This window comes from Electrona antarctica (assembly GCF_951216825.1).
Source record: "Electrona antarctica genome assembly, chromosome: 7".
Lineage (NCBI taxonomy): Eukaryota > Metazoa > Chordata > Actinopteri > Myctophiformes > Myctophidae > Electrona > Electrona antarctica.
The window spans coordinates 39,859,081-39,882,914 of record NC_136812.1 but is presented as its reverse complement, the minus strand read 5'-3'; the positions used below and the strand labels follow the sequence as shown (position 1 = coordinate 39,882,914).

The 23,834-nt window shown below is 41.3% G+C and overlaps 2 protein-coding genes across 2 annotated transcripts; both read right to left on the bottom strand.

Moving 5' to 3' along the window:
- Positions 1-1,288: 1,288 nt before the first annotated feature.
- LOC306926699 (uncharacterized protein) lies at positions 1,289-6,910 on the bottom strand. The gene is made up of 2 exons (XM_079506102.1): positions 6,704-6,910; positions 1,289-3,616 (listed from the first exon to the last, which is right to left on the bottom strand). The coding sequence occupies exon 2, from the start codon at positions 3,607-3,609 to the stop codon at positions 1,903-1,905; it is 1,707 nt and encodes a 568-aa protein (XP_079362228.1). The 5' UTR covers positions 3,610-3,616; positions 6,704-6,910; the 3' UTR covers positions 1,289-1,902.
- A 6,516-nt stretch (positions 6,911-13,426) lies between these two features.
- LOC306927193 (uncharacterized protein) lies at positions 13,427-16,181 on the bottom strand. Its single transcript, XM_079506880.1, has one exon. It carries the CDS (start codon positions 16,139-16,141, stop codon positions 14,189-14,191), a length of 1,953 nt encoding a protein of 650 aa, XP_079363006.1. The 5' UTR covers positions 16,142-16,181; the 3' UTR covers positions 13,427-14,188.
- Positions 16,182-23,834: the final 7,653 nt, after the last annotated feature.

Genomic DNA, 23,834 nt, shown 5'->3' with positions numbered 1-23,834 from the left:
TCATAGTGGTGATTTCTGAGACATACCAATGTTTTTCAATGTAGTATACTGTATGTTGTGCTTATTGTGTTTTTGGCAATTTTAGTATTGTGGTAAGTATTGTGTGAGTATTTCATGTGATCCCTGGAGGAATAAAAACAAACAAACATGTGCACATGTGTTTTAGAGCAGTTTTTTGGGAACCAGCATTTTAGAGAGTATAAGTTAGAATAATATAATTTCTGTTGGCTGTTACCTTGTTTATTTTACAAATTGTACAGTAGGCCTGTCTAATAAAAGCAAGCAGCTGTCTAGTTCTAATGTGCTTCTAGTTTTTAGTTTGATAAAGAAGAACTAAACAGAGCGGATAATTCAAAAAATGTGGCATCCTCTTCTTTAACATCTTTAAAAAACAAGACCCTGTTGACAATGGCTAGATCATAACACAAAAAATTACATCACCGCCAGTTTGCTAACAAAATACAGTAGTAATTTGCAAGAGTGCAAATTGAGCATGTAGTGAAGCATTTGGTGTTTTTAAATGAAAGCCCACAATTTGTGGACTTTCATTATGGATTCCAAAACATTTCCATGCCAATGACACCCTAATACATTATGACATTATAAATGCACAATTTCTCCCCCACCCCCTCTACAGTATACAAATAAAATGCCTTGCCCCTCGGGTGGACCCCTGACCATCCATGGCCCTCACTTTAAAAACAACTGCTCTATTAGAGTGGACATGTAGAGATAACTGAGATGGGTGTGTGGCCTACATTCCTTCACTTTATGTAAGCTATAAACCATTCTGACATTGTAAAATGCATTAGAGTAGTACCAGGATCCTCCTCACGGAAAGGTCCAGTGTGAGATATCATGCTGTCATGTGAGGCTCCCCTCATCCTCAGCATGACCCATTGAGATGTAAACACACTGAATGCGTTTGAATTACTCATAATATCTGTATAATGGTGTATATAAAATGTGGATGAAAAAAATTCTATACAGTCTTTCCTTGTAATATCCATGTAGCATTACTCTGATTCTGTGTTGTGTGCTTCTTACCATAATTATCAGAGAATAATTTATATCTAAACTATCATTACAAAAACAAAAGAGTCAGTCAAACTCAGTTTGTGTTACTCCACATTACTGTCCATATGTGATAATACAGCTGTTCATAATTTCAATCGGGTAACTCTTCCAATTTAGTTATTTAAAGTAATGATCTAAGTTTAGAATCATTTTATTTCAAGACGTAAATGAACACACATCTGTTGATTTCAGAAATGATTTCAGACTGATAAAATCTTGAGCTTTTATTCAAAGCATGGAATCCTTTTGTTAAATATTAAAACCATTGCCTGCATTACATCATGGTTCATTGGAAAGGCAAAATAAAATTAGTAGTTCCATATGTAGAACCGTATCAATCAGCTTGTTCCATAAATCCAAAGATTTATTTTTTACTTTTTTATTTTTCCAGTTCTAATGTTAAGGAAACGTGGTTGTAAAAATTAGACACCTGTTGGACAGTATGAAAGCAGTCTTATTCAGGTACAGTGTCCCGACACATCATATAAATGGAAATCCAGACTAAAAGCGATTGAGATTATAGTGAAGTGAATGATATTACAGTCCATTCAATGTTTTTTATGGATTATTTAGATCTAGACATTAAATGCTAATCAGAAGCAAATCTGTTTCCTTGAGCAGTGTAATTATTGGTCATGCTGAACCGATCCGCCAGGCACTTGTGTTATTAAAAATCATGGCCATTTAGGTTCTAAAAAAATATGCATTTTATGGTCCTTCTCCTCTCCAACAGGCCGCAGCACTAATGATCCTTAGCCACAGTAATCAGAGAGATGTTGGTTTTAAAAGTTCACTGTTAGCTGAGCTGTACTTGGGTGGTCTGGTCTACAATACAGAGTTCTTGCTTCTGCGGCCCAGATTGCGGCTTTCTTGCTTCTTCTTCCGCCAACACACAAGGCCAATGATGATGCTGCTGATAATGGCGGTGCACACCACCGCAATGATGATGATCTGAGTGTTCCTGGACACGGCCCCTTCTTCCCCGTGTCCACTGCTGGTGTCCTCCCCCTTTTCTGCGGTAGGCGTGGCCTCAACGGCAGGGGAGACGGTGCTCCTCTTGGGGGGAGGTGTGCTGGGTTTCCTCCTCTTATCCGTCGGCATCACCGTAGGCTCGTCAGTAGAGCTGAGAGGTGGCAGATCCTCGTCTGTCAGAGCGGCGATCTCGCCACCGTTCAGATCAAGGGGCGTGTCGCACACCACCAGGCTGTGGTTGGCTTTGGAGGGGTGCTGTCTCAGCCACTCCCTCAGCGGCAGGATGTCCCGGTCACACCTCCAAGGGTTCTGATGCAGGAGAACCTCCCTTGTCACATTGAGCTCATCCAGGATCGCCCGAGGCAGACTGGAAAGGGAGTTGTTCCGCAGGTCAATCTGGCCCATTTGGCTGACGCCCTGGAGGAAGCCCAATGGGAGGGTATGGATGAGGTTGTGCTCCAGGGAGATGTTGACCAGGCTGGGTAAACCTCGGAAGGTGCCGGCCTCCAGCTTTGTGAGCAGGTTGGTGTGCAGGGACACCTCACGCAATTTCTCCATACCTCTGAAAGCCCAGGGAGACACGTAGTTGATCTGGTTGCGGCTTAGCACCAGCAGATTCACTTTGGTGAGGTTCATGAAGGTGTCATCCTCCAGCCGGCTCAGCTTGTTGTCATACAGCCATAGTGCTTCGATGGGCATGGGCCCAAACACCCCCGGGGAGAGACTCTCCAGCTGGTTTTCATAAAGGGAGATTTGGGATAGTCCAGGCAGGTTTAGGAAGAGCCCCTGTGGAAGAGCTGTGAGCCTGTTATGGGATATGAAGAGCTTCTGAAGTTTCTGAGTTTTAGAGAACATGTCATGGTGGAGGTAAGAGATCAGGTTGTCTTGCAAGGACACCTCTTCCAGGTTGACCAACTCATCAAAAGCACCAGCAGGGATCTGCTGGAGTGAGTTTTTGTTGAGACGTAAGGTCTTCAGGTGGGAAAGGCCTTTGAAGGTGTCCCCGGCGAGCTGGCTGATGTTGTTCCCTGCCAACATGAGAGACTGCAGCTCAGAGAGCGGGCGAAACGTTTCCACAGGTACAGATGTAAAGAGGTTTTTGCTAAGGTCCAGGGCTTTCAGAGCAGACAGAGAGGAGAACCAGCCAGGCCGGAGCACCAGGAGCTGATTGCTGCTTAGAGTCAGATACTCCAACCTCGCAAGGTTCTGGAACAAGGCCCCAGGAAGATCTTGCAGTTCAGTGCCAGTGAACGCCAACGCGCCCAGGTTAGGAGTTGAGTCAAATGTGCCTGGGCGTACCTCCCTCAGTACACCATCTTTAACCACAAAGAATGAAAGCGCATTGGCAAAATCAGTGAAATCCTCGGGTTTAAATGAATAGATATTGCCCTTGGAGATGTAAAGGCTGTTGGTGGAAGAGGGCAGAGCTGTGGGGAACTCTGATATGGCATTGCAACGGATTTTGTTCTCAATGCATTGGCATCCATTAGGACAAGCCAAAACAACAGCATTGAGGGAACAGAGAAGCAGGAGCAGGTGAAGGCTGTTTGACAGTTCCATTATTTCCCTGAGAGAGAGGAGAAAAAAAGTTGAATTAGCTTTTCAGTCACATAAAGGAATACCAGTGCTATGTTCTGCTGTACATGATGTGGTACAGTAGTGTGTCTCCCATGACTTGAAATAGTATCCTTTAAAACTTGCTATGTGGAGTATGTATGTATGGGTCCGGGTGACAGTATGCCATAAAAAGTCACACTATATTTAGAAACCTCTGTTGTAACCTGATATTCCTCACAAGCTGTTTTGTGAGACATTTCATAAACTAAATAAAATACAAAGCCATGCAGATAATTAATATACACATACACACAATAACCCACAAAGCATTTTAAACTCAATATCGTTATATTGTTTTATATTAGTGTTGAGATCATCCTGTATAACTCACAATTAGCAAAACAAACAAACAAACAAACAAACAAGAATCACACTTGTGTGAAGTGAGCGGCATCTCACTCCTTTGGTATTTATATTGTACCACATGATGTCACATGACGTTTATGGCTGTAAAACGAATTAAAAGTGCATGTAGACTTTGGCTGCCCTTTTAAGTGCTCTAAACAAACATTAAAAGTCCATAGACTTGGCTGCCATATGATGTAATTTCGAAAGCCAGACGTTGGAGGGGATAGTGCCCCTCAAAAACAAAAATGTCAGGTAAATATACAAAACAACCCACATATAAACAGTAAACACCCCTTTCTGTGGAACGCGCCATTCATGGGCGATGCTGGATTTCACTGCTGCACCCAAACACACATGTTGAAGAATGTGTGCGTGTTTGTGAGTGATGCGCTACAGTAGCTATTTGCATTGTTTTCATTGTGCTGCTGCATTATTATCTCAGAATGGATGCACAATGTTCCTTTGTTTTCTGCATCGGAAAAGAAAGGAATATGGTGTGGTTGTTTTTCCTCTCCCAAAGGGAACAGTTGGTTAAAAGTAACATCCTCACTGTATCTGCATTTGCTTTTTGCAGTGACAGTGAGACAGAATGTAGCTGAAATGGCCAACAGAACCTAAGGAGCATCTTAAGCATTAATGAAATAGGAACCTCTATATTTGCCCAGAAATATAGAATTACATTTTTGACATAGTCCAATTTGTTACCTGTTGCTGGAAGTGTTGTACAACATTGTCAAAGCTAAGTGTGTCACTACCTGTTATGAATAGTCCATAGCTATCTAATGACGCTTATGTACTTGATATGAGACATCTTGTTATTGTCTTAATACATCATGTTCATTTTTTTATACAGTAAGGTAGTCCTTATCCTATCCTAACTGTGTAAACCTGTCGCATGATACTGCCTATGTGGCATCATGTTCTACCGGGCCCGCCTCTTTACACAGAGGATTACTTCGACTGAATTGTCACACACCACCCAGCACCCAGTTATCAACACACCAAAGGTCTTCTAAATTCACACACTACCCTTGACAATTAACCACAATGCAAATGATTTACTCTATTTTTGAACTGTGCCTAACAGCTCCAACACGCAGCTCTGTCTGTCTGTCTGTCTGTCTGTCTGTCTGTCTGTCTGTCTGTCTGTCCCTATGTATGTCCATTTCAGCACAGACAGCTGCAGTAGCGCTATGTGACCTGGGGTGGCACAGCAGTATAGTACGTAAAGTTGCACCGCTCAGTTCACACAGGTGTGATTTTTAGCTATTCAAAAAAAACAGATTCCTATAAAAGAGCTCTGTGATATGTCCTCTTTTAGTCTTTCATCATGGACATGGGGCTCCGTACCCAACAAGTGAACTGATTCTGTGGAACAGCTACATCAGCTAGACACTGTCTCTCCGTGCATGCTTGGGCTGTAGCTGTGTTAGTAATGGCACAGGTGACAGAAACGTACACAAAGCCTTGCCAATGTAATGATGCTTCTGGTGAGCTCTCCATTCAAATCCTGCTTGGGCATTAAAGTCTTGTTGGCAGGCTCAAGTTATTTCCTCGTTGACTGGGGTGCTTTGGTGCAGACAGATGTGTCTTATGGAGAATTCTAAAGAGGTTACTTTGGCCTTCCATTGAGCTCAACTTTGGAATACTTTATTATAGTATTATATTGTAACACATTTCATGATGTCCTTTAACAACAACAACAAAAACAACAACAACAAGTCCAAGAAGAAAGGTTATTGTTATTTTGCTATCTCCAATCTTTCCCGTACTGTGTATGTCCGTTAAGGAAGGATGTGTCAACACTGCTTCTCTGACTGTACATGTGATTTGAAAGTAAACAACCGCAGAGATAAGCACTGTCAGGAATTGGGAATTCTAGAATTTCCGAGGGGGCTAAGTTCTCACAACAGTGACACACTCCATTCCCAGTTCTGTGGCTGTGTCTGGCTGAATCACTATTCTGCACGTCAAGCCATATAACCTCCACATCTGGAGGACTGTGTATAGCGTGTACTGCCTTTGGGTGAGCCCTCACCAATGTGGATTTCATAAGCCAAAGCATGCTCCCCCCTCCTCCCCCCTACCCACCCGGTGTAAAATGTCCCAGTCAAACCAAAACCACTGTCTGCTGTGGACTGGGCCAGCATGGCTGGAATGTTCTATGGTACACTGTACAGTGTAATGGCTAAAGCATTTCCAGTACACCATTAATTGCAGTGATTTTTCCCCCTTTCCGTTTCCATAATGACGGATCAGCACTTTGCCTCTCATGACAAGATGGAACTGAGGAAGGGAGGTTGAGGGCTTAGCAAGCGATGCCCTAAACTGAGAGGGTTTGTTTTCAACATTTAACTTTACTTTAAACTTTTTCCCGCTTTTTAACTACTGTATCTTTAGGCTTCAAGCAAGTCCTGTATTTCCTTTCATGTACAGACTGCATAACAGTGGACCTTATTTAGTTTAAGTAATGTTAGTATTCAGACCAAAGCACACTATGAAAATACAAACTTCTTCGCTTCTTCGATGTGTTATTTCTGTCTCTTATTTCTTTACATGATAAAAGTCCTTAAGATCAACAAAAACATAAGTTGCTCGCCAGGCGCCATCAATTCTCACTCTACGAGCTCACAATGGGTCACATCAAATCCTGCATAACTAGATCCACATGATGTTTTGCAGAACTTACCTTACTTCTTGTAGCCAGTGCTGAGTGAACGAGAAAGAGAAAGCGAGTTGCTGTGGAGTGAGTTAACTTTTATCCTCTGGTGAAACTCCCCTCCTCTTCTCTTCACCTTCATAGAGGCTATGATCAGAGCTTCCAGTCCTCTCTGAAACCTCACATCCTCACATTTTTCTGCTCTTCGTCATCACTCTATTATCCTCATCACGGTTTTTCCCCCTTGTCTATGCATGAAATCTGATGGTCCTCCTCAATCAAAACTCTAGTACTGTAGCAGACTGTTTAGCATTCCGTCTGTCTGCCCCTCTGCCCCCTCTGCTTCTCACCGCCTCTCGCGTGCTTGCAAAGTGCACATATGCTTGCATGCATTTTTGGGAAATGGTGTGTGTGTGTGTGTGTGTGTGTGTGTGTGTGTGTGTGTGTGTGTGTGTGTGTGTGTGTGTGTGTGTGTGTGTGTGTGTGTGTGTGTGTGTGTGTGTGTGTGTGTGTGTGTGTGTGTGTGTGTGTGTGTGTGTGTGTGTGTGTGTGTGTGTGTGTGTGTGTGGGTGGGTGGGTTGTAGGGAGACACCCCACCCTTTTGTGTTACCCTGTTCATGGACTGTGTTTGTTTTGTCAGATAATACATGCGTTGGACTACTTTCAGAGAATACACGCTTTGGACCAACTTGGTGTGTGTGTGTTATGTGTTTTTACCATCTTATACAATTCAAATATCAGTGTCCCGCAAAAGTGGTGATGCGAGAAAGGACCAGCTTTATCAGGTTTAAGGAACTGGGTCCAAGTTAGATTTAGTTTTTTTGTTTGTTTGGTTTAAGGATTGATATCAGCCATATCAGAGTTATACTCTAGCCAAGGCACTGGGCAATTTCTGGATGTTATAAAGCTGGTCCTGCTATTTATTTGGCCACCCCCCAGATTTAAGGTCTGGGGATTGCATGTTGCAGATCCACCCAAAACATAAACAGCCAAAATGAAAAAAAGCATGCGCACATGGGTATGAACTATGGTGAGATTGTTGAATGCAAGAATATTGGGTAGTTGCAGCTAGTGCACAAACGTCATCATGATAGTTAACATGTTCTCTTGGAATGGGAAAAATTCAACCCCATAAAATAAATAATCAAATTGATTGCAATTCCCCACGGTGTTGAAATGGTGCACCACTGTATGTTCTTCATTAAATCAGTTAAAGGAAGGTTGAACCGTTAATGTGCCGTTCCTATTAACATTCCAGTGTTGCTTTGTAAGTAAATCCATGTGTTCCACATGAAGAACGTCCGGCAACAAACCCTGCTTCACCAGAAATGAGATAGCGAGGGTGGAGTTAAACGTATGTTATGTCGCACAGCCTCCGGCACCCAAAACCCTGACTTCATGGACAAACATCTTGCTTAACAGATAATCCAGTAAAGATACTGTAGACCAGGGCTCTTCAACGTTTTTGAGGCCAATGACCACTTAGCTGAGAGAGAGATGAAGCAGGGACCCCCACTACATGTTTTTTCATAGATTGCTTCGTAGACGTATTTGACAGCACTATCAATGTGTAGCGTTGTGTTGGATTCATGTTAATAACTACACCCTCAATACTCGTTCTACATCAAACCTTTTGGGAAAAAAAGAAAAATAAATGAATATGCTAAAGATCTGCAATGTTTGGCTAATGTTCCCCTCGGAATAGGGATGCTATAGGGTTCAAGTGCTAAATGTAAAAAAAAAACTAAATTCCTATCACAAGATTTGGCGCCTCCCATGCGGTAACTATGACGACCCCCCTAGGGGTCCCGGACCGCCTGTTGAAGACCCCTGCTGTAGACTAGAGAATAAGCAGTGGCAAAGTTTCACTGCCAGTCCCGCTTCATGACATGAAGATCTACTTCACAACACAATCGGTTATTTCTCAACCTAAAGTAAGCCTCCCAGTTGTGTAACTGAAGGATGTCCTCCATCATGACAGGAAGCATCTACCCCTGCCCTGCTAAGATGTACTGTATTTCAGTTGTGGTTACTTAATGTATGCCTCTATGACATTGTGTTTCCACTCCACAGTTTTGGAGTTTATTCAAAGGACAAATGCAGCCCTTTTAATGTACCAGACAACTCAGCATTATATTGTTAACAATAACTTACTGTAATAAGTCATATTATCCCACTTTACTGTTCTCATGAGGACAATCACTCATCACAGAGCAAAGAGCACTGGGTCGATGTCAGGTTAAAATGGGTGTGACTAATTGCAGAAATGTTTGAATTGGCCAGTTTATAATTTTTCACTGGACAAAACACAGTAGTTATTTCCTGTTTCCAGAAACTCACTCCATTCTTCCTTCTTGTAACACCCTCTCTTGTCCTCTCCCCTGTGTGTGTGTGTGTGTGTGTGTGTGTGTGTGTGTGTGTGTGTGTGTGTGTGTGTGTGTGTGTGTGTGTGTGTGTGTGTGTGTGTGTGTGTGTGTGTGTGTGTGTGTGTGTGTGTGTGTGTGCGTGCGTGCGTGCGTGCGTGCGTGCGTGCACACTGTAAAGCCCCTGAGTGTGAAGTGAACTCAGAGTGTTGTCATGGACCAGTTAGGATCCATCAGAGTAAAATGAACGCTCAGTATTTTACAGCACGCGCGCGCGTGTGTGTGTGTGTTGTCATTGGTGCCCACCGTTGTGTGAGCCCAGCGTACTGGAAGGGCTTAATCACCCGTTGTCATAGTGATGAACTTGGGATCCGTTCACCAATGCATCCTCTTTTGTGTGCTGTTTGTTTAACAGTCTAATCACTCTTGATGAAATGTATGGTGCTCATTGCCAGGCTGAGCTCGAGGCTCAGTCAAAACCGCTTTGAAAGTTTATTTATTTTACTATAAGATGAACTTTGTCATTGTTAATATGCTGTCAGATGATAAATGATGAAAAATGCGCTGACCACTTGCCATCCTTACATAAAGGCACATAATATGAGCATATCAGTGGTGGTGTGACGTAGGTGTGAGGGCCGCATAGCATGCCCAGATATATTTCACAAGTCCATGAAATGTAAGAAGATAGTTTGTTTTTCGTCTGTGGCATTCAAATAATGATTGTTTACGGACTTGATTTAATTTGTTGCACAATAGGCAACAAATTATTTCAAGCCCAGGCTTTATTTAATTGAAATATGCGATTGGTCCAGAACTAAAACAAAAAGGTTGAGAACAACTGATCTATTCCTATTCCACCATTACCCTTATTCCATTCTCTTACTTTATCCAACCTTCCATTAAGCTCATGTATGTATGTATCAGTGAGCAGTACACATTACTCAATCAGGAAATCTGGTACACTTCTTGAGATTCTAACTCCCTTTTCTTGACCTCCCTGTAACTGACAACATTAATGCGTCATCAGAGGTCACCAGGTCATTTAGTGCACATCAGTATATGTGTCAGTATACATCAGTATACGTTCTTGCCTATTGTAAGTCGCTCTGGATTAAGAGCGTCTGCTAAATGCCTAAATTGTAAATTGTAAATTGTAGTATATGCGCATATATATGGCCATGGAACCTTTTGTGCCCATATGTGGAGCTGAATGATTTGATAGACAACACACTCCATATTTGGGTGTAGCTGCATTGGGAACTTACATGGTTATGAGTCGACTGAACGTGATGTCAGAGATACGCCCACCAGCCGGAAAAATAAATATCCCAAAATCTATTATTGAGGGGCGTCAGTACCTCTGACGCCCAGCTTTGTGTGTTTGTGTGTCCCACATCACTATGTGTTTTTGAGTGGTGCAAACACTCCAAGGAACAGCAATGTCTGTGTTCAACCGTGTGTTCATGAGCACCAGTACCAATGAGTACCAAAAGTGGCGCTCTCTCTCTGCCAGAAACAGAGAGAGAGAGATAGTGCTGCACTGTTGCCTGCACACGGGTGTGATTTTTATTTACACCCTACTCAACCCGAGGAAAGGGCAGCTAGGTAAAAGAGGCAGTTCACAAAATCAAGCGTCCTACTTCTGAGGATCACCAACAACCCTCAGACCACGAGAAAAACAAGTAAAACAAAGTATAGAACAAAGAAACTAACTTGCCACAGATGACCGCCGCACACCCAGTCCAGGCGTATGTGCAGAAGAGAATGAAAATGAAATAGATAGCAAGAAAAGTACAAAACAAAACCCACAATGAAATAAACCACATGAAATTGAAAATAGCACATACATACCTGTGTATATATATAGGCCTATATACGTGTGTGTGTGTGTGTGTGTGTGTGTGTGTGTGTGTGTGTGTGTGTGTGTGTGTGTGTGTGTGTGTGTGTGTGTGTGTGTGTGTGTGTGTGTGTGTGTGTGTGTGTGTGTGTGTGTGTACACAGGCCTGTACAGTAAAACTCAGGATTTTACAGTGTATAAAATATATAACCTGACCTTCTGATCTTTTGTTTGAATTCTTTAAGAGCCCTGGATCTGCATTAAAATGTCTTCTATCATCCTCGATACAATTAATGTCAAAATGGGATTAAGCTTTTACTGTCAGGGCCCCTAAACTATGGAACATTCTTCCCGAACAGCTCGTGTGAGATAATCTGAGATAAACGAGTATCTAAAATCCACTCTTTTGGACTGGCTTTTATGTAAGCCTCATATTTTTCCTTTTCTCTTTTGCTAAATTTACTTTTAAGTCATCTTTGTTGAACTGACACTATTTTATGGCTTTGTTGTTTCTGTAATTTACTATTGCATAAAGCACTTTATAATTTCTTCTTTGAATTATCTAAACAACGTTAAAATGGTGTTATTTTGACTTTAATCTCCAAGAAGGGAAATTCCAACAGTATGTGCAAGTCATTGTCATTGTCATGGAGAATGTGAAAATACAGAGGCTCTGAATCGACCCAAATCATAGGCCTACGTATTCCTGAACTTTGGCATCCTGTTTTGAAGATTGTTGAAGATGGAGGGTCATCTAATTCCTCTATCAGACCATTGTGGGTCATGATTAATGCGGGGAAAGGACATGGTGCACACACATCTCAGCATTCATCACAGCTTATATAAGAGCAAGTGAAGTTTGACTAACTTCCATCTTTCAGACCTTACTCAAAAGGACAGCAGAGGGCGATATAGACACAGCAAAAACCAGAGCATTCATCTGAACCCTTAAACTTCAGTGAAACAATTTATTTCTACACCACACAACCTTAAAGTGATCAGGTTTCTGCATGGTAAACGGTCACTGGAGAATGAGGGACGGGACAACATGATTGTTGGTTAAATATTGGTTAAATATTTATAAAATCCATAAAATAGCAAAGATAGACTATTTACAAGCTCACAGCTTAATTGTCGCGATATGAGCTTCGGTTGATTATTTTTGCTTCTTTTGGGGCATTAATTTACGCAAAAACTAAAAGTTGGTGAAACATGGACGATGAAACAATACATAGAATATGATTAGATCAAAAGAGGCCTCATATAACTCCTGTAGAGGTAGTAAATTGAAATGTGTCTATTTTCAATAAATGTTTATAAATACAACCTGTGAAATGGGCATTCTGTATAAGTACTTTTACTTGTGGTATAGGGGGATACTAGGGCATGTTAGCTCTCATTGGCTATGCTACTTTCGCTTTTAGTTTTAACTCTCACATGGAACTCAGACCAGCCTCTCCTCTTTAGCGTAAATAAAAAGAACGTTTATGCTACTCACCAAAACAAAGGCTCGTTGTGTCATTAGAGGAGAGGCTGGTCTGAGTTCCATGTGAGAGTTAAAAGCGAAAGTAGCATAGCCAATGCAGGGCAGAATCATAGAAGCATTGGCTATGGACCAGAGCTAGGGGCATGTGTGTCATAGGCTCAATATGTCAGTTGGTCACCTCCCCAGTAGATCTCCCCAGTAGATCCTGTGATCTTTTGTGGCCGAGATGCAATTTCCTGGTGTCTAGTAGGACTATAGTAAATTATAAAGAAATTGCCATCATTTTTTTAAACAAAAATACATATTAGCCAAAGAAAGCATCAAATAAAAAATGAATTAACACTCATCTTTTACTTTCTCATAACAATCTAAAACATGAACCTTGTTTGAAAAAACTCAAAGTTGTCCTTTAAGTATTTTTTAATGCCAATACTTTTATACCTTTACTCAAGTAAATGTTTAATTCCGGAGTATTTCTACGTTGCAGTATCGATACAAATACTCTAGTACTTTTTCCACCACTGACAATGTTTTCACAACAGGATAATGGCATCATAAGGGCATGCAGGCCATTTCAGGGCTTTCTGCTTGCTAGCTGCAGAATGATGCAGAATTCAAGTCACTTGATTGATTGACCAATTGAATACATTATTAACAGTTTGCAAAAGAAAAGCACAGGTACATACTAAAGGATGCTAAAATTATTACCCAAGAAAGCCTATGGCTTGTTGTTTCCATTGGGGTCCTGTGTATTCAATTCATCGAAACATTTAAAGACAAACAATAACACTATAGCCTACACTACTGACTGGACACTACAAAGAGAGAGACACTTACTGAATGTCTGAATATAGGCTACACACCGACAAATATGCCTAAAATACAGATATATGGCTATTTTGGGAAGTACTGAGTTAATCAGGCTTTTACTGTTATGCTGTATTAGGTTATTTCAGTTCAGTTCACTTAAAGCTGGACTATGTAACTTTCCTCTTCTGCCCCGGATTTGAACTTGGTTTTCCTGCAAGTCCTGACAATTTTACCATTGAGCTAATGGAGCCTGCCTGCTTGCTCAGTGGATAAATTGACTCTCATGTGTCTATAGGTGAGACATGACCTTTGACACGATCTAAATGTCTCAATAGAAGAGCAGGGAGACCAAAAATACAACCACCTCAATTGTATAAGTTATTGCATTAACATACTCTACCATACAGATACATACAACACTATATTTTATTCATAAAAATAATTAAGTTATATACTGACGCTTTAATTCTTACAGAATGTTTGCATGTAGAATACCGGAAAGAATGTTATTGTACAATGGAAAACTATTTAGGAATTAGACTATATATATCATACATGTTATATCAATTATACATTACATTCCTTGCACCATTTCTGGCAGCATCACGGTGCAACTCTTCTTGCAGTTGAAGACTTAAGGCTCATTCATAGTCTGGATTTTCGGTGGTGAGGTGACCACCAGAGCTGAAATAACGTTGAGCGGTGGTGAGTAAAAACAGAGAGAAGGGCTGGGGCGGTGGCGGTGGTTTGCTCTTCACCGCGGCTCGTGACGTCATGTTGTAGTTCGGGGGTCACCTCACCACCGAAAATCCAGACTATGAAGGAACCCTAGAGGGAAGCAAATACTGTAGCTATACTCTATAGTAATATGCTACATACTGTATAAGGTTGATTCAAAACTCTACTTCTACTCTATGCACAATTCTATTTTTTTTGCAATATAATACAAAATAAAAATGAAACAACCAGGAAATATTGTATTGTAAAGCATAGACTACTGTACATAATATTGCAGTTTACAGTTCATCTTGACTTTTCTGCATCCGACCAGATATCAACATGGGTTTCCTTTGTACTTGTGCACTCTGTGCACCAAGCACTCGTATGGCCTTGTCAAGGCGATACATGGCATATGTGGATGCAAGAATGAGAAACACACCTAATGCTAACAAAAGGACATGGCAAACCATGAGAAACCCAGTCAAGGCTTCATCTGAAGGCAAAGTCCACACATACACCCAGCCCCGGTGACGGTTATTATGTACATAAGCAGGTCCCTGCTTAAACACCAGTTGGTCATGGAAGGGATGGGACAAGTAGTGAGTGGGATACTTGTCAGTAATGATCTCAGTATCATCAGGGATAAGCAACTCCGGAACAGTAGTATGTAGATTCCTGAGAGACGTAGATGTTGATGGCATTGCTTTGGTGACCTCTGACCTTGTGGTTGGTGGCGTTGTTGAGGAGGTTGGCAATGTTGGTTTAGTGGCTGAAACATATTCAGCTGTTGTTGCTTTTTTCAGTGTGGAAACAGCAGGGATGGTAGGTGGTGGATCAGTGTGTCTCGACGTGTGATATCTTGGAGGAAAGTAGGTCGTTTTGAAATCACATGTAAGAATTTCCTCATCATTAAGAGATCCAAGTGTGCGGAGTATGTGGTAAATTGGACTATGACATAGCACATTATCTTTATCCTGAACGACCCTTTGATTGTGCCTTATCCATGCTGCAATACCTCTGATGCTGCAGGTACAGTCCCACGGGTTGACACTCAGTGTAAGAGCCTGCAGTCCTACATTTGAAGAGAAAATGTTCCCTGGAAGATTCCTGAGATTGTTGCCCTTCAGGTCCAGGGTAGACAATCCTCTGAGGTACTTGAAGGTGTTTTCATTAAGAGACTGGAGCTTATTGTCTTGCAATAACAATGTTGGTAATGTGGTCAATTTGGAGAACAGGTCTGGGTGTAGGTTCTGGAGGTCATTGGACTTCAGGGAGAGCTTTTCAAGTTTTGGAAGGCAACAGAACAGGCCTAAAGGCAATTCTCTCAGCTTGTCATTGAGATGGAAGTTGAGCCTCAACAGCCCCGTCATGTTGGCAAACAGATTGCCAGGAACAGTGGTGAGGTTGGTGAAAAAAAGATAGAATTCTTCCATGTCAGGCATGTAACCCATCAGCTCATCTGGGAGAGATAATAATGGGTTTTGGTAAAGGGTGAGCTTATTTAGCCTGGGCATGTTGTAAAAACTCTTCTCTGGGATGCTGGTAAGCTGGTTGGAGGACAGAGTGAGGACCTTAAGATTCCCCAGGGACCAAAACTGCTCTGGTGGAAGGCTGGTGATGTGATTATTGTGGATTTTGAGTTCCTCAAGGTTGGCAAGTTCATCAAAAGCCCTAGTTTCCAGCACCTCCAGCTGGTTGTGGTAGAGCATGAGTTTCTTAAGACGAGTCAAGGTGTGAAAGATGGTGGGCGGCAGTGTCTTCAGGAAATTTCTTCCAAGGTTCAGGAAAGTGAGGTTAGTCAGACTGTTGAAAACATCTGGGGCCAGGCTAGCGATTTTGTTGCTGTTGAGGTCCAGATCCAACAAACCCTCAATTCCTTCAAACATCACTGGTGAAATGGTCTCTAATTGGTTCCCATCCAAATGGAGCTGCTCCAGTACGACTAATGGGCTGAACACCCGAGCTGGAAGGCTGGAGAGATCATTGGAGGACAGCTTGACAGACTTGAGCTGTGAAGCAACATGGAAGGCTTGAGGGTGGATTGTGTGCAGGTGGCTGTGGATTAGGCCAAAACGCAACATGAGATCCAGGTTTGCTAGACTCTCCTCATTTATGACGTTCATGCTTGTGGAGTTGAGAAGCAATAGGTATGTGTGGACATCCATTGGTTTGGGTACATCTGTGATGCTGGAGCCAACACACAGGACAAGACCCGCTGGCGTACACCTGCAGCTACTGGGACAGAGCATGCTGTGAGTCAGATATGGCAGTGCAGAAAGGAGGAGTACCAGCCACATGGTTCCTGTTGAATCAAAACGGATACAGATATTTAATCATACAACGTTGTTTTTCTCTTTGTGGAATCAATAAATACATTTAATACAAAATCAAACATCCTTGCGAGTTGTGACTGTTCAGATACTATTGTCTCATAACTTTGAGAATTTCTTTCTTTCTGCTAACAATGCAACCTACACACTATTTCAATATGAACGTGGGATACAACAAAACTTTAAATATACGTTAAAGAACTAAGTCCAAATCTTTAGATAATTCTTTGGAATAGAAACAAACATACTACTTGCCTCTTAAGTAAGGATCCATCACTGGCTGCATTGTATGATATTGTTATGTCTTTCTCTACGACAATAAGTGGCACAGAGGATGCACGCATCATTTCCTTTCATTTATCTGAGTGCTTAGTACACACAATGCTCCGGTCTGAGGTCTGTGGTTTGATCTGCTCTTAGTGAGATAATACCCATGGTTATATAGTCAGACATTCATGAGGTTTTGTGGAAGGCTCTCTTGGTCATGCAACAATTCACTGGGATAATGTACATTATTCTCTTGTTACCATGCAGGAATTGTCTCTGGTTATGGTACTAAATGAAACATACACAATAACAATACACAAGACAGAGGTCATTGACAGGACAATGCAAACAACGTCAACCTTCAAAAAACGTTTTCTTTAGTGTTTTATCAAAAACAAAATCAAAAGAAAGATATGCTGTGTCATCACTAATACTGAACATACAGTACAAATTGGATTTCTATTTCTAAAGGATGAAATCAAGAAATCGAATTTCTATGAAGACATTGGAAGGTGTCTGTTGATTAGAGTATCATTAATTGAGGAAATGCTCTTCTTGAGGTGCTACATTTATTGACATAGAAGGTCACTTCCACGCAAAACTGGATTATTTTCCGCTGCTGTTTTTGAGCAGTGAATACATGTGAATGTCACATGCTGCTGTTTTCCTCCTGTATGATCTATAGCCCAATTACAGCTGTCCTTTTGTTTAAAGTGACCCTTTCTATCTATTTTTCTCTCATCTATAATGTTTCTATTGTTTTCTAAATAAATGGATTCTATTAAAAAATATATATATTTACTTGTGATATACTGTATACTGTAATATGCTATACTATGTAGTGTATCTATATAGTATATAGTATCTGTATATTGATAAAATAAGCTTATCATATACAGTACAGAACACATGTTCAGGTTCCAAGTGTTTTTCCCACATGCAGGACAGTTCTTCCAGTGTGTGGCAGTACCAGTTATAAAGGAGGCAGTACAGTCTTGCCTATTCTCTCTACCTGGAAAATCTACGCCAACTGGACCATTTAAACATCCAGATGATGACATGGCTGAGGAAATGTGTATGAAGGATTCATCTAACTCATACAGAATTAAACAAATAGTGGTACATCAAACTTTCCAAAAATATGGTCAGTTTATTTCTGTCACTGTGTGTGTGTGGGTGGGTGAGTGGGTGGGTGTGTGCGCACATGTGTGTGTGTGCGCAAATGTGTGTACACAACTGTGTGCGTGGATGCAGTTCGTAGCTGGTGAGTCACTTATTTAAAAGCAAAAGTGGACACTTTCTTTCCCGCTGCCGTTTTGGCAGTGAATACATGTCATGTCAACGTCACATGCTGAAGCCATTCTCCTCCTCCTGTATCATTCAGATAGCCACATCACAACAGCTGTCCCATTGTGATATAAGACCCAGACTATGACTCAGCTTACGAAGCTTCCAAAATGCACAGTTAGCTGAATATAAGTGTCATTGTAAAAACACTTTTCCCCCATAATTGTGTGTGTGTGTGTGTGTGTGTGTGTGTGTCTGTGTGTGTGTGTCTGTGTGTCTGTGTGTGTGTGTGTGTGTGTGTGTGTGTGTGTGTGTGTGTGTGTGTGTGTGTGTGTGTGTGTGTGTGTGTGTGTGTTTGAGTCTGTGCGTGCGTGCATGTGTGCGTGCGTGCGTGCGTGCGTGCGTGCGTGCGTGCGTGCGTGCGTGCGTGCGTGCGTGTGTTGTTTTCCCATTGTTATTTTTCTCAACTAGGCTACAGATGAACATACAGTATCTCTGCTGTTGGGAAGAAACCACCTAACTCCAAAATGTTCATTTTTCAGGAAATTAAGAAAACCTTATATTTTTTAAATAAAGCAATACTGCCTCATCAAAGTTGGTGTTGTGACTTTATATATTGTCAATTACTTGCATGAGAGGGGAGAGGTGGTGGAGTTAATTGCTTTAGCAGACAGTTTGAGGGTCCAATGGCGTTAAGAGATTTTTGTCCTAAGCGTTCTTTACTACTTTCCATTGGTTCTATTTCCGAAACAACACACAGACATAAAACAACGAATTATAACATACTGTATAACTATTAAAATTGCTTAGAAGCTTTAGGTAAACAGTCTAAAAGTGTTACTACTTCCATAAAGAAATAACACGTGAAGTTCCATTTACTGTACATATTCACAACGTAACTTTATTTTCTTTATAAAATAAAGGGCAATTCATTCCTCAAAGCAATTACATGTTTTGTGATGTTTTTTGTCAAGTATGAAGTGGTAAAAAAAGAAAAAGTAAAGCATAATAAACACTAGAGGGTGACATAACAGCACATGATCAGTGCCAAATTACAAATCCTTTAGCAAAAGTTCTAAAAAACTAAATTAGGCAGAGATGATGAGACATCTGGTCTATGTACATTGTCTTATATGGTAAAGGATAATTTCATGTAGCTGTCTCAGTAGTCAAGTATAGAAGTCACAACTGAAACTCAAGTATTCCCAGTTCATAATCAAGTTTTACAAAAGAATGTTCTTGAACCAACAATCCTTAGACTGCCTAGGCAAGCGCCACAATGTAGAATTAATAAAATAACCAATATTGACATAATGGCATAACTTGCTGGAATAGATGCAGTGGGTGTTTACAAGTGGTGTCATGTGGTGTGAGTCTTAAGGCTATGTTGGATTCTGCAGCTTGACTTCACCGCTGTCCTCTTTGTCTCTCTCCCCAGGGTTCAGACACAGTACTTCCAGAAACAAGCTGTAGAACAGACACAATACATGAAATTTAATGGAAATGCCAATTGACATATTATATATAAACCAAAACTACCGTAAGAACATATTGTCTTATCGAGAACAATGATAGCCCAGAACCATATCCAAAAGTCAAAGATCATTCAACATGCAGGTACATTAGCAAGATATAATGTAACGTGGAAGAAATTCTAAATGAAACCAATTTTCTAGATCTATCTGTATTAACTCCCTTTGGTTAGATGAACATGTCAATTGTGTTTTAGGACGGTACTTTCTGTTTGGCATATTTTACATTTGTGCCATACCATTTCCTATTTTATTGATCTACTATTCATTTAAGACATAAAGAAACGTACGTCAGAGAAAATAATACTACCTGGTCACTTCAGGAGAGACTATCCAAATAGAATATACTGGGACACTCGACTGGTCTGCACATGTTTTATTGTTTTGCAGGGGTGACGTTTCCACTTTTCGTCTTCCTCAGTGTCTAAAAGTTTAGATGTCCAGTCCAGTCTAGTGCTCCAGTATATTTGGGTATATATTATTTTGGGTACTAGTCTCTCCTGAAATGCCCAAGTATTATTTTCTGTGATGCAAGTTGTTCCGGTTGAGCAACTTTTACCATCTACTGGCTGAAGACTTCTCTTTACCTCCATGAAGACCATGACCATGAGGAAACTTACGTTCACCTCTCTTTTGGGGCATTGGTTTGTCTGCCAAGACATTGGCCGTGATGTCACTGTCCAGCGCCAAATCCTCTCTTAGAGCCTGCAGCTAAATACAAAGATCACAAGGATTGATCTATTCTCTCTGCATCTTACAGTGCACACTGGTTAGCAAAAGTGAAAAAAGTACAAATTTAAAAAAAACACACACACACACACACACACACACACACACACACACACACACACACACACACACAAGAAGATAACAAACAAATTCATATGAAAGAAACAAACCAGAATAAATACATGAATAAATAAATAATAAATAATGTACATGCAAATAAACCGGTGAAATCCACTGAAAAATATGAGAGGATGAGAAATGCATTGCCAAGGAAAAACAGGATCAGACAAAATAATAATAATAATGCGTGCATGCGTGCGTGCATGTGTGCGTGTGCTGTAGTGTCTAGTAATCCAGTGCCCACTATCCGTATTCTATAATGGATGTTGAGGAGGGAAATGGTAATGAATCATGATGCCCACATTCCACTCCTAATTACTAAAGGATATGCATATAATGAATAGTGAATAGTGAAGTAAGATTTTGTTCCCTTCCCTCTCAGTATAACCAGCAACTATATGCTAATTGAATAGGTAAAAATAAATGACCTTCAGGGGTCTAAGGCAAGGTGATAATAGCCTTACCTCTTGTAACTCTGCTATTGTATTGGTCAGCTCAAGACCTGCAGAGAAGAAAAACAGCTACCATCAATCCAGAGTATGTGTCATTTAAACACTTTCACTCTCACTTTCACTCGTTCTTTTTTCATATCTTACCTAGAGCGTCATTCCTTTGGTTAGGGGCAAAGCCTTTATGTAATAAGAGCGCTAGGATTTTACTCTCTGTGCCTGTGTCATCTTTCAGATTTAAAACGTGTTTTCCTGCAGATGGAGAATAAATACATTTTAAAATTGACACTAGTAAACAGATGGAATTGTTACACTCTCAAAGTTAAACTAACGCAGGAACGTACGGTTCCATCCTGTACTGTACCCACCAGAGTTGAATATGTTCCTCCCCTCTGCAATAAGCGCTCCCTGCAACAGCAACAAGCCCAGGAGTCCTAAGCCGCAATTCACAGATGCAAACCTATCCATGGTACTACTAGTTGTGGTCCGAAGTTCCGAACAAGTGCTTCTCGATTAACTCTCCCTCAAGCAAGGTAAGCGATCCACTGCCTTTGGGTGAGAGCGAGACATGCCATTTATCCCTTCAGGGCAACTGGGAGGAGTTGAGGCAGGAGACGCTGACCCGCCCTCTGACACACATAATCAATAGTCAGTCACCATTGTCAATAGGCCACCTATTTTGGTCGACCATGTTGTGTCTTTGTGAAATATGACAATTCTAATGTTGCATCCGGGGCCAGTAACCCTAAATCATGGTGACAGCTAGGGGGGGATGAGGTGGGGGTCAGATGAAGCATGAGGGTATTCATTCAGCCAGTTATTTATGAGAAGCCACAGTCAGGTGTTCTTGGCACTTCGTTTACATTAATTAGTTCCATAAATAGGTACAAGTCTTAGATGGGGAAGAAGGAGCAAAGTGGATTGATTCAATCCCTGATAGTCCATAGCCAGAGACAGGGCTGTCTTTCAGTCTTGTCTGTAGCTTTGATTTGGAGCTGTCAGGTCATCAATCACAGAGACCAGCTCCACCACCCAACCCCACCTTGAGTACTGCAGTGTATGTTTGTGCATCAAGGAAATCACATGTCACATTTCTGTCTGAGTCATGGGTCTAGGGAATGAATGAATGAATTAATTAATGTTTCACATATTTTGTGACACTTCCCTTACGGAGATGCACTTTAAGGGAAATGGGGTGTCTGGTACTTTGTTTGACTTTTGGCCCCACATAAATGTTATTGGCTGCTGCTCCATTATTCTTCACAGCATCTCCGGAGCCAGTTGACAGCTACACATCTCTCATCCCAAAACCGTTCAAATCCTTGCCATTCAGCTTTCAAAAGTAAAGGATCTCAAGGTCTTGCTGGAGTGACCCACCGTATGATTGAAACCTAAACAGTGTGGAGATGCAACTGTTGTGTAAAGGGTTAACACTGAAGAGCCAATGAGGTTATTATTAGACTAGGATAATAACATAACAGCAACCACAATGGTTTGGGCAGGTAAATGCATAGCAATCATGTTGATTTAAAGTCAGATTCTGATTCATTCTTATTGTCTTCCACAGAGGACATTCACAGTCTGTAACACTCAAAATAGGTAAGGCTTAAGACTATAGATAGATCGGCGTAGACACACATTTGCTACAGTGTGCATTTTGTATGCACTGCGGTCAGAGAGGAGGACGGTGAAGCATGGATTGAGGGGGTGTAGCAGGGGTTGTGTGCTACAGTATGTTCAGTGCTCAATGAATTGTGGCAGTGTCAATGAGGGGCTGAGAAGTAGGAGTGGGGAGGCAATTATCAATATGTGTTAATGATTTTAGGCAAATTTGGAGTTCCATGACCTGACTGTGAAATTCTGTTTGCCAATGATTGACTCAGTTATTCAGATACATCTTGTAATGTTTTTGTGACTTTGGATAAAAAGTTTAAACAAGCGCAATATATAAAAATAAAACCATTAACCGTAAGTATTAATGTTCATGTACAACAACAAAGCTGTGAGATGCCAGTATTGTCTGTTAAACATGAACATGTTATCAGAACTATTGCAAGTTAATGGAATATTCAAAATAAAAATTGTTGATGATGTTAGAGCCATGGTCACTCACTGGCCACTAAGAATGAAAAAACATTGCGTGGATGCACCTGGGACGTATCCTCAGTGATGTATCCCAAGATCATCAGGGTTCCGGGTCGCAACATCATACCCCTCACTCAGGTGACCCAGCCGGGGTGATCAATTCAAGTCCCGACTTACGTCCCAGTAGCTACCCACGATCAGCCCCATTAGGGAAAGACCAGGGCCACACAGTCCGCCGCTCCCGAACTACTCTGCCGAGACTGGGAGGTCTGGCGCGTGGAAGGACTAGGCTCTGTGGGTTGACTCCTGTCCGGGCCCTCCTGTCACCCGTCTCTCCGGTGGTCACCAGACTATACCCGGTTGTCACATCGTCAAATATAAGTGAAAAAAGCAAGATCTCGAGAGCAATGGACTTATGGTATAAAGTTGTCTAATAGCAATTAGGGGTCTAGTGTGATGATAATATTATCATCCAAACCAACATGGCAATATATGCTGCACCATCCATGGATGGATGGTGCAGATAATTCCTAACAGCAGCTTATGGTGGCTATGAGTTAGGTAATGTGTGACTGCAACTATTCCATTGATTAACTTCAAATACAGACAAAGACAAAGACAAAGACAATCAAATACATCCATACTTTGAGTGGTCGGATCAATTCACCAGAAGTGTGACCGTGGACCCGGCCCCTCCATGGAGCCCACCCTGTCTATCTCTCTTCTATTCTTTCTTCCTATTCCCCATGCCGCCCACCCTGAGTCGGGTGGGCGGCCATCTAAAGGGGAGTTTTTCGTTACCATCCGTTAACATTGTATTAGTCCCTAGGGAAGAGAGTACAATTAAGAACATGCTCACCAGGACAGATCATTTTTAGAATGGTCAGGCCTAGAGGTTAAAGGACCACTTCACCACTTTTCAACTTACCTTCATATAATTGGTCATCACTAATGTTCATGATAAAATACCACACATTTTTTTCGACTCGGTCTGTGTCTCATAGGATTAGGAGGGCTGTGGGCAGTTCAGAAACCCGTCCAATACTTTTTTGATTTGTATTATCGTGAGAACGATGGCTTCCATTTTCGCATTGCAACTTTTCAAGAATAGAAAGCCTGCAGTTTTTATTAGCTTGGATTCCC

Coding starts and splice junctions, on each gene's coding strand:
- LOC306926699 (XM_079506102.1), bottom strand. CDS start 3,609: ATGGAACTGTCAAACAGCCTTCACCTGCTCCTGCTTCTCTGTTCCCTC.
- LOC306927193 (XM_079506880.1), bottom strand. CDS start 16,141: ATGCTCTGTCCCAGTAGCTGCAGGTGTACGCCAGCGGGTCTTGTCCTG.